The following is a 13,693-nucleotide window of genomic DNA, read 5'->3' on the forward strand; positions in this document are numbered from 1 at the left end:
CAGAATATCTGAATGTTCGTCGATCTGTATAAATGTCTTATATATCAATAAAGAAAATAAAACAAGTCCACCCAAAAGCTGAAGACACAACTCCTCAAAAGTATACTCCTGTTGTATTGGTCCACGGAGTATACTGTTATGTTTTTGTAAAGTCGTGTTGTATTGGTCCACGGAGTATACTGTTATGTTTTTGTTAAGTCGTGTTGTATTGGTCCACGGAGTATACTATTATGTTATTGTAAAATCGTGTTGTATTGGTCCACGGAGTATACTGTTATATTTTTGTTATGTCGTGTTGTATTGGTCCACGGAGTATACTGTTATGTTATTGTAAATTCGTGTTGTATTGGTCCACGGAGTATACTGTTATGTTATTGTAAATTCGTGTTGTATTGGTCCACGGAGTATACTGTTATGTTATTGTAAATTCGTGTTGTATTGGTCCACGGAGTATACTGTTATGTTTTAAGTCGTGTTGTATTGGTCCACGGAGTATACTGTTGTTTTTAAGTCATGTTGTATTGGTCCACGGAGTATACTGTTGTTTTTGTAAAGTCGTGTTGTATTGGTCCACGGAGTATACTGTTATGTTTTTAAGTCGTGTTGTATTGGTCCACGGAGTATACTGTTGTTTTTGTAAAGTCGTATAGTATTGGTCCACGGAGTATACTGTTGTGTTTTTGTTTTAAGTCGTGTTGTATTGGTCCACGGAGTATACTGTTATGTTATTGTAAAGCCGTATTGTATTGGTCCACGGAGTATACTGTTATGTTATTGTAAAGTCGTGTTGTATTGGTCCACGGAGTATACTGTTATGTTTTTGTTAAATCGTATTGTATTGGTCTACGGTGTTTCAAAGTAACAGTATTTAAATGTTTATATCCCAACTAAGTGTAAATTTAAAGACCTGTTGTTGTTTTTTTGTCAACATAAACAATTCTGGACTGTTTCAGTGTTAACGAAAACGATAATCTGATTATCTTTGTATATTTCTTCGAACATCCTTTTTTGTCCATTTCATTTAACTAGCCTTTCAAGCATAGATCGGAACATACAGCCCAACATATAGCGTAACATGGAAATCACTCGTTCTGCTCGGTTTCATCTAACTAGCCTTTCAAGCATAGATCATAACGTACAGCCCAACATGGAAATCATTGATTCCGCTCCGTTTCATCTAACTAGCCTTTCAAGCATAGATCGGAACGTACAGCCGAACCAGGAAATCACTTGACTGTAACCCTCACTATATCGGCTTATTTTGATTCTGTCGGCGAGGTCCAAATATTGAGTAATCTTATCTGCTTCAACACTTAATCTAAATAATGAATGAAGTCGTTAATTTTTTATGCAAAACACATAGGATATCGTAGCAGTAAGGATTAGAATTAATTACTCGTATTTTCGTTTACATTTTTCTTTGTGTGATTCTAATGTTGTCAGAAATCTTGTAATTAACAAAGTCATGGACACACAAGTTATTTGGTGGATAAACAGTTTATAAGAATGTGTTTTTAAAGCTAACGGAAATTATCGTTAATTTTAGGGTTAAGGAAGCCTATTAATCGGTTCAATAAACAGTGATTTCATGTTCACTGCTTAATTTTCAAATATTTGAACAACAACAAAAAAAAACGGAAAATAAGAACGGTTATATGTTTAACTTATCAGAGTTGATATCAAAAGCTTATAATCTTCTAAGTAATTAATAATAATAAAAGATCGTACGTAAATAATGTACTGCTAATACAAAACCAGTGTTAGTTCCTCTTCCTTCCACCCTCAGTGACGAAATGCCAATAATTTGTTGCAGAGTTATTAATGCTGTACTGATTTCGTCATATCTACGATTTTGACGTTTTTCAGAGGAGAAGCGTGGAACGTCGGTTGTTGAACTGGTTAAAAAAGAAGGAAGCACTTTGGGATTAATAATTTCCGGTAAGTATGTGTCAGTTACAAAATACTTAATGATCTTTGAACCAAGAAATATTTAGAAGCTAATGCAGTGGTAGTTTATTACTAACTTCTAATTAAAGTAAGCTAACTCGATAGATCAAAACTAAAAATCAATTGGTAATTTAAGGAAGCTAACGAACACACGAAAAAACTAAAACCTATATTGATTCATGAGTTAGGATAATATCGTTGTTATCATTAATATCTCACAAGGTTCAGCCAGATTAGAAGATTTGGGTTTGTCCTAAATCCACATAACAAACTCAGAATACAAGATATCATCGTAAGATTAATAAGTTAATTTTATTTTAAATATTTCCAACCAATAATAATAATGTAAACAACTTTAAATTTTAAAGAAAAAGTATATTATTACTTGTGTCAGTACATCATTACTTGTGCCAATACATCGTTACTTGTGTTAGTACATTATTACTTATGTCATTACATCGTTATCTGTGTATGTACGTCATTATATATATATATATATATATATATCAGTACATCATTACTTATGTCAGTACATCATTACTTGTGTCAGTACATCATTATATATATCAGTACATCATTACTTGTTTCAGTACATAATTACTTATGTCAGTACATCATTACTTGTGCCAATACATCGTTACTTGTGTCAGTACATCATTACTTATGTCAGTACATCATTATCTGTGACATGTACTATTTCAAGGAAGCCTAAATCTAACAGTTGTCTTTTTAAGTCTTAACATGGGGAAGCTGTTACGAAAAACAAAGAATGTACACGATAGCCATCAAACATGTTTTTTACTGTGGGTCTGGCATGAGCTGGTGGTCAGGACGCAACCTACAGGTTCGAATTATATCACCAAGGATGCTATCCTTATCAGATCAATCCCACCATTTAATTAGAGTACCCCATGAGTTGGCGGTGGATGATGTTGATTGGCTGCTTTATCTCTAGTCTATCACTTCTAAATAAGAGACGCCTAGCGCAGCTAGCTCTTGAGTAGCTTTGCGCGAAATTATATAGTTTTTAATTTATAAGCCAAGCTTGGACTAGGTGCTGCAGCGTTCTTCAGGTTCACACACATACCCCCCGCTCGAGCAACGAGTCACGTCACTAACTGTGCAATGCTATGCAATCCCAGCTCAACAATATAACGAATTTTCCAAATCACTGTAATGAAATAACAATGCCTGACAGTGTAGAACAGTGTTATTTAATGCTTTGTAAAACTAAATATAACTACAGCCATTTTACAGTGTTATATATATATAGAAATTAGTGTTTTCATAAATTGATAAAAATGCAAATTGATTAAACAGTAGTTTTTTTTTATTGTTTAGATATATACAGAGGGTTGTAGTTAGAAAAATGCCAATGGTTATTTATACTAAATGATGTCAGTGGCATGCGTAACTTCAGGATTATTCTTTAACTTACCGCCTATGGGTTCGATAAGTTGAACATAATAGATAGATTTCAAAGCAAAACTAGATTTAGATTACATTGACGTGTTCCAAATGGTGTTAGGTAATTATTCCATTGCCAAACCACATCAAGACGTAAATAGTCCCTAAAAGTTTAATATAGTTCGATTAATTGGGTTATATTTTATGTAACAATATACAATTAATCTTGTAAAAAGCATTCTAAGAGTCTCATATATCTACTGAGTTCCATATATCAAAAGTTATGGAGAAGAAGTTATATCACAATCGTCATTTTACATATTGTTTCGTAGACTGTTCGTGATATGATACACGTGACTTTTGGTTCAACCAATTGTGTACCTTTACTTTCAACATACTGAGAAGTCTGAAGTTATTGTCGTTACGCTCGTGGCTGCCAGATCGTATTAAACAATTACTAGTTCATTTTTTTGAAGAGAATGTCTGATAAGGTTATTTTATCGCTAGTCTCTATAATAGTTTATTCATCACTAATTTACCATGAAATAAGATAAAGTAAAATAAAGATAAAAACTCAAGTTTGGGATGATACACACACAGTTGGTTTTTCAGAGGGTTTGGTACTAATTAATTTAAGTTGAATCACTCATTAGATATTTGCTGAATTCTGATCGTAGTGCAATTTTTTCAGCTGTTTTTATCGTCTGTGTGACGTTGAATAAATAAAAAGCACGGACAAATCTTCAATATATTTATCATAACTTAATACGTACTTTTATGTTCTTTAAGGTGGAACTGATAAGGGTTCTCGACCAAAAGTGGCGAATCTGCGTCCTGGGAGTATTGCCCACAGGTATGGGGATTTACATTGTTTAAAAGTTTCTGTTTCAGTCTTAGTTTAATTTTCATTATACCAGATATTGAAGATCGCAAAAAAAATGTTACTGTACTTTATCTGACCAAAGTTTACATGAAATTATGTATGTACGTACAGGAGTGATGCTTTGGCCGTTGGAGATTACATCATTTCTGTAAACGGTATTCGAACAACGAGACTGAAACACGAGGAAATCGTTAATTTGTTGATGAATGCCGGAGAAAAAGTCACGTTGGAAGTGGAGTATGAAATACCTGCATCACGTAAGGATTAAGCTTTCTCGTGGCATGTTTTTACGTTTCAGTCTACAAATCTTAGTAGAAATGCAGCAGATAACGTTAATCCCATAGCAACTAAAATAACTACGTAACCGTTCATTAGACTTCGCCGATCTGTATTCAATCATCATTAACTTGTTAATGTAATCTTTAAACTTTTTTATCCTCTGTAAAAACAAAATAAATGTGAATTAGTTATTATTTGTAAGGAACAACTAAACGTTACTACCAAAGTTCTTAATAAAAAATATTTATAAACAAGCCTTCAAAAAACGGAATATACTTACACTCCAAAAATAACTTTACTGCACCAGATGACTTTAACTAAAGAGTGTAACCCTGGCACAATAAACATCAGGAAAATAACCAGAAAAGAAAAAATAGCATTGGAAATTATCTCAAAATATCTGCTTAACAACATTTACAACTATATGATTATAACTCACAACAACAACATTTACAATTCTTTAATTACAGTTCACAATAACAACACCTTATAATTCTCTAATTATAACTCACAACAACAACATTTACAATTCTTTAATTACAGTTCACAATAACAACACCTTATAATTCTCTATTATAACTCACAACAACAACATTTACAATTCTTTAATTACTTGTTGTGAGTTATAATCAGAGTTATAAGGTGTTGTTATTGTGAACTCAACATTTACAATTCTTTAATTACAGTTCACAATAACAACACCTTATAACTCTCTGATTATAACTCACAATAACAACACCTTATAACTCTAATTATAACTCACAACAACAACATTTACAATTCTTTAATTACAGTTCACAAAACAACACCTTATAACTCTCTAATTATAACTCACAACAACAACATTTACAATTCTCTAATTATAACTCACAATAACAATACCTTATAACTGATTATAACTCACAACAACAACATTTACAATTCTTTAATTACAGTTCACAATAACAACACCTTATAACTGATTATAACTCACAACAACAACATTTACAATTCTCTAATTATAACTCACAACAACAATGCTTACAATTCTTTAATTATAACTCACAACAACATGTACAATTCTCTAATTATAACTTACAACAACATGTACAATTCTTTAATTATAACTCACAACAACATGTACAATTCTTTAATTACCGTTCTGTGTTTTAGGTATTGGGACAAAACCTCAGTACCACTTCCTGTCAGTCATTTTGATTCATTGCAAAAATTAGGGTTAAAATTAAATAATAGAAGTTGGATGGCATTTCATAAAGACATCTTAACTGAATGTCAGAGAAAAGAATACATGAAATATAAACATAATAATAATTAACAGAAAATTAAAGAATATTATTTAATTGTACAGTATGTTCAGTATTGTAAAGTTATTGATCAGGATTATAATAATTAACAAAACTAAATGAATACTACCCTATCTATTAATTGTATTGTAAAGTTATTGATCAGGATTATAATAATTAACAAAACTAAATGAATACTACCCTATCTATTAATTGTATTGTAAAGTTATTGATCAAGATTATAATAATTAACAAAACTAAAGGAATACTACCCCACCTATTAATTGTATTGTAAAGTTATTGATCAGGATTATAATAATTGACAAAAACTAAAGGAATACTACCATACCTATTAATTGTACGATGTGTTCAGTATTGTAGTTATTGATCAGGATTATAATAATTGACAAAAACTAAAGGAATACTACCATACCTATTAATTGTACGATGTGTTCAGTATTGTAGTTATTGATCAGTATTATAATAATTGACAAAACTAAATGAATACTACCCCACCTATTAATTGTATTGTAGTTATTGATCAGTATTATAATAATTGACAAAACTAAATGAATACTACCCTACCTATTAATTGTATGGTATGTTCAGTATTGTAGTTATTGATCAGGATTATAATATCAGTGTTAGTGTTAAAGATCAAACTGAGTTTAAATCAACAGAAGGATTGTTTAAGCACTTAAAAGCTAGCATGTCATAAGTATACCAATGAATGTTTTATTTCTAAATGTTTGAATCAACATAAGGATTGTTTAGGTATTTAAAAGCTAGCATGTCGTTAATATACCAATGAATGTTTTATTTCTAAATGGAAAATATGATCTTATTAAAAGCAACAGGCTTGGAGTCCAGTTTATAGAGTTTCGAGTTGTTCTTTGTTTGTGCTGTTTTGACACATAGAGCAGAAGCTCAAAAGTTTAAAATAAAAAAAACAAGTAACTGTGGAAAAGGAAATACTGACATATTTCCAGTTCAATCTAGATGTTACCCTAAAAGAACTTTCTCTTTTGTTATATATGTGGTTCATAAAAAAAAGCATAAATGAGTAATATTTTTGAAAACTGAACAGTTAATTTTTAGCTAATATATAAAAATAATGCATAAAACTAGAAAATTATTTCCCCTTCCTTTTAGCTGCTGAAGGGTCAGTTTGTATGTGTCCAAAGGTTATTCAAGTTAGTCTGGAAAAGGAAGATGGCAGTTTTGGATTTACACTGCGTGGAGGTGCGTGTTCTGACAAACTGAAATGTCGACCAGTTACAATCACTCATGTTCGACCGGGAGGTCCAGCAGACAGGTAGGCTATTGTAATTCACCAAATATTTAATACATGTAAAACAAATTGAAGTTTTGAATTATTATACTTTTATTTAGTGCTAATTAAAATAATGAGCTTGTTGTAAAATAAGAACTTACATCAGAAGTGGTCTGTTGGGTAACACGTCAGACTGTGGATTGGAAGGTCCAAGTTTTAAGCTATTAGACCTTTAAACATGCTTTGAACTTTCAGCTGTGGTGACACTAACAAACATGATGGTTAGTTCCATTATTTAGTTCAAGAAGCCAAACAAAACCCTTGTGGATGATACTGACTGACTGTCCTCCCTCTGGTCAGTAGTTCAAAATTATGGAGGCTATAGCTGAATGTACCACTACTACATATCAATTACAGGAAAACATTTTTTTATGTATTTGCTCAGTGCTTTGTCTACACTTATCAACAACATATCCCATATACAGATATATAGTTATTATTGAAATGTATTCCTACTGTTACACTCACCCATGATAGTGCAGGAAGTTTAGGTGTACCAGCTATAGCTTCAGCATTCTCCAAGTGCTATTACCTGAAAGTTTCAACTTGAAATTTCTATTCATGTTGCTGCACACTTGTAACTATAATGTACCAGTATAACATTACGTTACTACCAGGGTTAGACAGCAAATTTATTAAGTGCAGAGCAAGATTTACAGATTTACGAAATTAGTTAATAAATTACTGCCTGGCCAGGACTTTGTAACAAAATATCTTAAACACAAGTACTAATATTTAATGAAAGCAATCCTTTAAATATCAAATCACTCAAAATAATAATGAATTAGGGAAAAAAAACAGACAAACCTAGTCTATGAGATTATACAAAGGACCAATATTAAACACTTCTTAAGAATATCACGTATAATGAACAAGCAAGTATGTGTAATAAAATATCATTAGTTTTGACAATCAACAAATATATCTGATGTATCTCAATCTCACAGCTCCCACCAGCCTCACTTAACTTTAGATTATGAGCTTTTTATTTCATTGCCAAACCACCAGGTTACATGTCATGTGACTAACAAATAGGCATTTGTTTTACATAATCATGTATCCGTACGTCACCACCAAGGGAATCCTGTGTCAGTTTGTAATGTAAAAATCATTCATCTACTATTGAATATACACTAGGAGGCAGGTGAGCTAGAGTTTTTAAGTAAATAAAAACATAGCTGAATTAAATGATTGAAGGACAAAATATTTAAACAGTAACATACTAAAAATATGATAGAATTTTCCAACTCATACAACTACTAGAGAAAACCTAGAAAGTTAAATACATTTTTAGAATAGCTTAAAATACGTTGTATTAAAGTAGTAAGCTCTAAAGAGTGCAGTTTCAAATGCAGTTTGTTTTATTAATCGTCAAATTACTAACTTGTTTGTGTACTATTCATTAATAGTGGTGTTCTCATATTGAGTAACTGTATGTCTTGCCTGTTACGATACTAAGTATAAAGAAAGAACTTGCAACTGATTTTTAACATCAAGTACGTGAGTAACTGTGGGAGTTATCACAATATACCACTCATTTTTAACATTAAGTATGTGAGATAAGTCCCACAGTTACACAATATACCACTCATTTTTAACATCAAGTATGTAAATTACTGCATCTGTAGTTAATGAGACTTATTGTAGTGTTGATGGTATTTTTTGTTTATATTTCTTGTTACTACTGGCCCTGTGATCATCAAAGTTGTGTGCCTTAAGCAGTTTGATGCTTACATAGTGTAGGAAAAGTGCATTTCAATTTATAAAATGTTTAATAATAGTCCTAGTAATCATTTTAGAAGTGTCACTGTTTATCCATTGGAGTTTATTTTTCACAGATTTTATTTTCTTTTTGTGATACAGAGATGGAACAATCAAAGCAGGCGATCGATTGTTGGCTGTAAACAACATCAATTTAGGACAAGCCACATTACAGGATGCTATGACAGTTCTGAAGCACATGGACAAGCAAGTCCTTTTAACTGTGGAATATGATGTGTCTGTCATGGGTATGGATCTGTTGCATGTTTCTCACTTTGATTAACATTAACTTCTCACCATTAACCTAAGCTATCTACATATATTAGAAGTAGAGTTCAACCTGGTAATGAGTATAGCTGGTTTAATATACTGTTCTTACTTATAATAATAGGAATGTGTTTGGTACCCTTGCTCTTTGTGATATTTTCAGTCACATTCCCAATAGTCTCTTGTGTAGTTCATGCACATCTTTTTAATGAGGCAATCTAGTGAAAAACCACATATAAAAGAAGTGGTTCCTTATTTAACAACTTCTAATATATATATAAAAGCCAGTGCATTTTGGTAACAATGTGTTCCAACAATAGCTTTTGTATCGTGTTGCTTAGCAATAAAAGTATAACCTAATATTGTTGTTAAGAGGCTATGTGCTGAAAATATAAAAGAAATATATAAACTACAAAATTGAAAAAAATATATATTTGTTGTTTTCTAATTTAGAGGCTGTTAATTAAGGAGGTTTGTTCTTATTATTTAAGTTTAAAATCAAAGGACAAGTCAGAGAGAAGGTTACCTTTATAAACAGTCCACATCCCGTAAATAAACAACAAAAATATATATGTTATACTTTTATGTTAAAATGGGTTCAGAATACACACGCTGACATAGCCATCTAGAATAAATCAACCTAATAACCCAAGCGAAGTCAGGGTACTTTAGCTAGTATGTAATAAATAAAAAATAGTTAATGAAAGAATAGAATATAACTTGCTTACAGAACAAATAAAAACCATTTTCCTTGAAGACTTCACATCAGTGTATACAACATGTTATACAATCCTCCCTAACAACGTGGCTGATGAAAGCCCATTAAACAACTTCGACAAAGTAACTTTAATGGAGATAAATTACTGTGTATTTTTTAAGCAATTAGTAGAAACTAATGTAACATAACTAATGGCATAATGTTATATATGGAAATGGTATACAGTTAGCATTAACAATAGTAATATCTTTAACTAGACAGTGGTAAAACTAATGTTGGCCACAATACTACAGTGTAGTTCATTGATACCATCCTATTTTAAATGTGTTAATTAATCAGACTTTATGCCACACATATTGTTTTTGCAATTGATAATTAACATTACACACTTAATATCACTAAGATTGCTAATGTAATTAACAGGATATGCCACACCTAATATTCTACAGTTGTTAAGCAATTAACATTTCAGGACAGTGTGTGACATGTAACACTTTTAGAGTTGATACTTTTCCAGTAGTGTAGAAAGGAGTTGCAAAGTGGGGTGCTTGGCTAGACATGCTGATAAAATAATAATATTTACAATTGTTATACAAGTCAAATATGTAAAAGTGGGGGTTCCGAAGCCTCTGTATAATAGCTTATACAGAAGAGTTGCTACAATAACAATTATTAATAATAAAATAGTGTTGATTACAATTAACAGGCAAACTTCAAAAAAGCATCTATGACTGAACTCTGCCATAGATCATCCATTGGGTTTCATTGTTGTTACTGGTGTTTTCAGCTCTTCATCTAAGAACACCTGACAAAGTTGGGTTTGCTTAGTGATATTACTAAGTTTCAAAACAGAATTATCACATGTAAAGCTATCACACTTGGCCAATGTAGTTATTACTATAATTTAAGAAATTTAAAACTATAAATAACAGAAACAGATATAAACTTATTTACTGTCTAGTAAGTTCTTGCTAGAGGTCGAAGTACCACACAACAATAGCACATTATATTACAGGAGTGTATAAGAATTAATTAATATATTTCAGTGCTCACTTATAGATTAAATAGTTTTGGTTGCTTAGCCTAATGGTAATTTACTTTATCTTATAGTACCATTTAGACTCTAAGAAGTATTTCATATTGCTAGCAGTGAATGATACGTAAACTTGGTGGTTAGTTTAACTTTCACCAGAAGGATTTGGAAATTGTTAAACACTTTTCTGTCACTTCTCTGTTACAGAAGTTGACTGCAATAGGCCACCAACATTGTTTGTCTTGAGCCACTCTAAGTTCTTAAGGCCAATTCATTGTTTGATATCATCCTCCCATTTCCTCCTACCTTCCACTTTTCCTTCTTGTACCTTTTTATTATGTATCATGATACATAAAACATGCCCTTACCTACATGTCTCTTCATTAATGATTACTTCAGTACTAATTGTTCATGCTTGTCAATTTTATGAATAGTTCAAAGCACCACTGTTCATGAAATGCATGTTGTCTGTGTAGATGCAGTTCGTAATGCCTCTGGTCCTCTGTTAGTGGAGATTGAAAAGAGTCCAGGTACTCAGCTTGGAATAACCTTGACACGTATTCAGCGACCTGAAAATGTTGTAGTGATTGAAAGCATTAAACAAGCCACAGTGGCAGAAAGGTAATATTTTTCTTGTTGAAAGTATAAGTTAAAAAGGTAAACTGAAATGGCAGAAGTTAAGTGTTTTATTGATTGAAATGTATAGATGGGCCTCGAAATGTGAAAACCTTGGTTAAGCAACAATGAAAGAAAAATAACATTGTTGTGAATGTAATTGTTAGGCATGACATGGTTGCAGAAATCTAACGTTAGTGCAGCTACATTGAGAGAAAGCGAACATTGTGAATGTATTTGAGATTATTATTATTATTAATGTAATCAGTAAAATTAATATTCACGAACAGCAAATTCCACAATTTTTAGATGTGGAGCTCTCCATGTTGGAGACCATATTCTGGCAATAGATAATACACGAGTTGACCAAATGACAGCTGCTGAAGCTACTCAGCTCTTGAAAACCTCACTTGGAGAAGTGATTCGACTCGAAATTCTTCCCATTAGTCAGATGGGACTGAGGAATGTCCCAAGTGTTAATGTTCGAAGAGGTATTGAAAACTGGTTTCTTTTGTTAGTTTCGTTTTTCATTAAACAGGTTGTGATTATGTTAACTAAGAAGTACAAAAACAAATTTATTGATTTTTCAAGTAATTTTTCAATAACTTTTGTTTAAAGACTGAAATATGACCATAAGATACTGTTATTTTTTTGTTATAATTTGTGACTATTTTGCAATTTCTTTCACCCTAATTTTTCAGTTTTTATTTGATATGCGCAGATGAACATTATTTGAACTTCCGTATTTACACTGCTAAGGTATTTATTTTTAATGTGTTTGGTATGAATGCTGGTTTTCTATTATGTGATAGTACTGTTATTACATAGTATTGTATCAGTGAAGTTTTATTATGGTTCATTAAAAAAAGTATATTTATTTGTAAAGTACTTACTGATTTGACAGTCTTCCTTCTAATGTATTAAGGGCAACTTCCACTACCAGCGTCAAGCACAGTACAATACGGATACAGTTCTTCCAGCTATAATACTTTGTCTTCTGCTGGGGGTCATTCGACAATGTCTTCAACTAATCATGCACTTGTTTCCTCCTTTCTACCTCCACAAGGACACTGGACACTGCCAACAGGTACATTTTAAATCAGACTAAACAGAAGATCTGATGAATAATAAGTTTCAGAGTTTGTGTTTACTTCTTTTTGAAGTCCAACTGAATTCATCAAAGCAGGAGGCCACTTAAATTGTATGAAACAACATCTTTATTTATAACACAGTGCAAGACAAGCAAGGGCAAGTGTTTGTTGTGTGAATGTGTAACTGTAAGAGAGATTGTGTGAAAAGAAACCTTCATCGTTTATCCGTCTCTCACCATTTTAGTGTACCCCCCCCCCACCTCTCATAAGTTAAATGGAAGCAAAAGAAAGTTGAAAGTTAAAAATTAAAATATTCTCAAGATAAACTTGAAACAAGGACACTGAACTCTAAATCTTGCATCTACATAAATTCAATGACAAGTCTCACAAAATCTAGATGAATTTAAAATCTTACAAAATTTGCCTAACTGTGAGCATGAACATGGATTTTTTCTATTATTATTATTTTTCATCAGGATTAGTTTTATAAGGATAGTTAGCCAGTGAACTCTGCATTCAGATGTTTGACTTGGAAGTTTGGCAAACAATAATAATTTTTTTTTCATTGTGAATTCAGGATCTTTATCATCTAGTAATGCCAGAGCAGTGACTCCAGCAGGTCACCTATTTCATACTGACACAACCCAGGTCATATTACAAGCAGACCACCGTGGATTTGGTTTTACTGTTCAAGGATCTACATTTACCACAGAACTGGTGTCTTCTCCATCATTAGTAGGTAGTATTGAACCTTCAGGACCAGCAGAAAGGTAATACTTACATTATTGGAATTTTATAATAAGCCAATTTAAACAAGGTCTTTTAGTTTGTTAAGGACTATTAGTGAGTAGTATTGAACCTTCATGACCAGCAGAAAGGTAATATTTACATTATTGGAATTTTATCATAAGCCAATTTAAACAAGGTCCTTTAGTTTGTTAAGGACTATTAGTGAGTAGTATTGAACCTTCATGACCAGCAGAAAGGTAATATTTAAATTATTGGAACTTTATAATAAGCCAATATAAACAAAGTTCTTTACTTTGTTAAGGACTATTAGTGAGTAGTCCTTAACA

At 31.8% G+C, this 13,693-nt stretch overlaps 1 protein-coding gene across 1 annotated transcript in view; it reads left to right on the plus strand.

The window, feature by feature from the left end:
• Nucleotides 1–1,859: 1,859 nt before the first annotated feature.
• The window catches only part of LOC106474692 (glutamate receptor-interacting protein 2-like), a gene marked incomplete at its 5' end in the record, with an annotated part of 24,229 nt that continues 12,395 nt past the window's right edge, over nucleotides 1,860–13,693 (plus strand). The window contains 9 exons of the mRNA XM_013935384.2: nucleotides 1,860–1,938; nucleotides 4,144–4,207; nucleotides 4,349–4,494; nucleotides 6,952–7,114; nucleotides 8,996–9,141; nucleotides 11,388–11,532; nucleotides 11,836–12,017; nucleotides 12,452–12,613; nucleotides 13,195–13,387. Coding sequence (XP_013790838.2) covers nucleotides 1,860–1,938; nucleotides 4,144–4,207; nucleotides 4,349–4,494; nucleotides 6,952–7,114; nucleotides 8,996–9,141; nucleotides 11,388–11,532; nucleotides 11,836–12,017; nucleotides 12,452–12,613; nucleotides 13,195–13,387 — 1,280 coding nt within the window. The remainder of the gene's footprint in view (nucleotides 1,939–4,143; nucleotides 4,208–4,348; nucleotides 4,495–6,951; nucleotides 7,115–8,995; nucleotides 9,142–11,387; nucleotides 11,533–11,835; nucleotides 12,018–12,451; nucleotides 12,614–13,194; nucleotides 13,388–13,693) is intronic.

This window comes from Limulus polyphemus, unplaced genomic scaffold (assembly GCF_000517525.1).
Source record: "Limulus polyphemus unplaced genomic scaffold, Limulus_polyphemus-2.1.2 Scaffold7544, whole genome shotgun sequence".
Taxonomy (NCBI): Eukaryota; Metazoa; Arthropoda; class Merostomata; order Xiphosura; family Limulidae; genus Limulus; species Limulus polyphemus.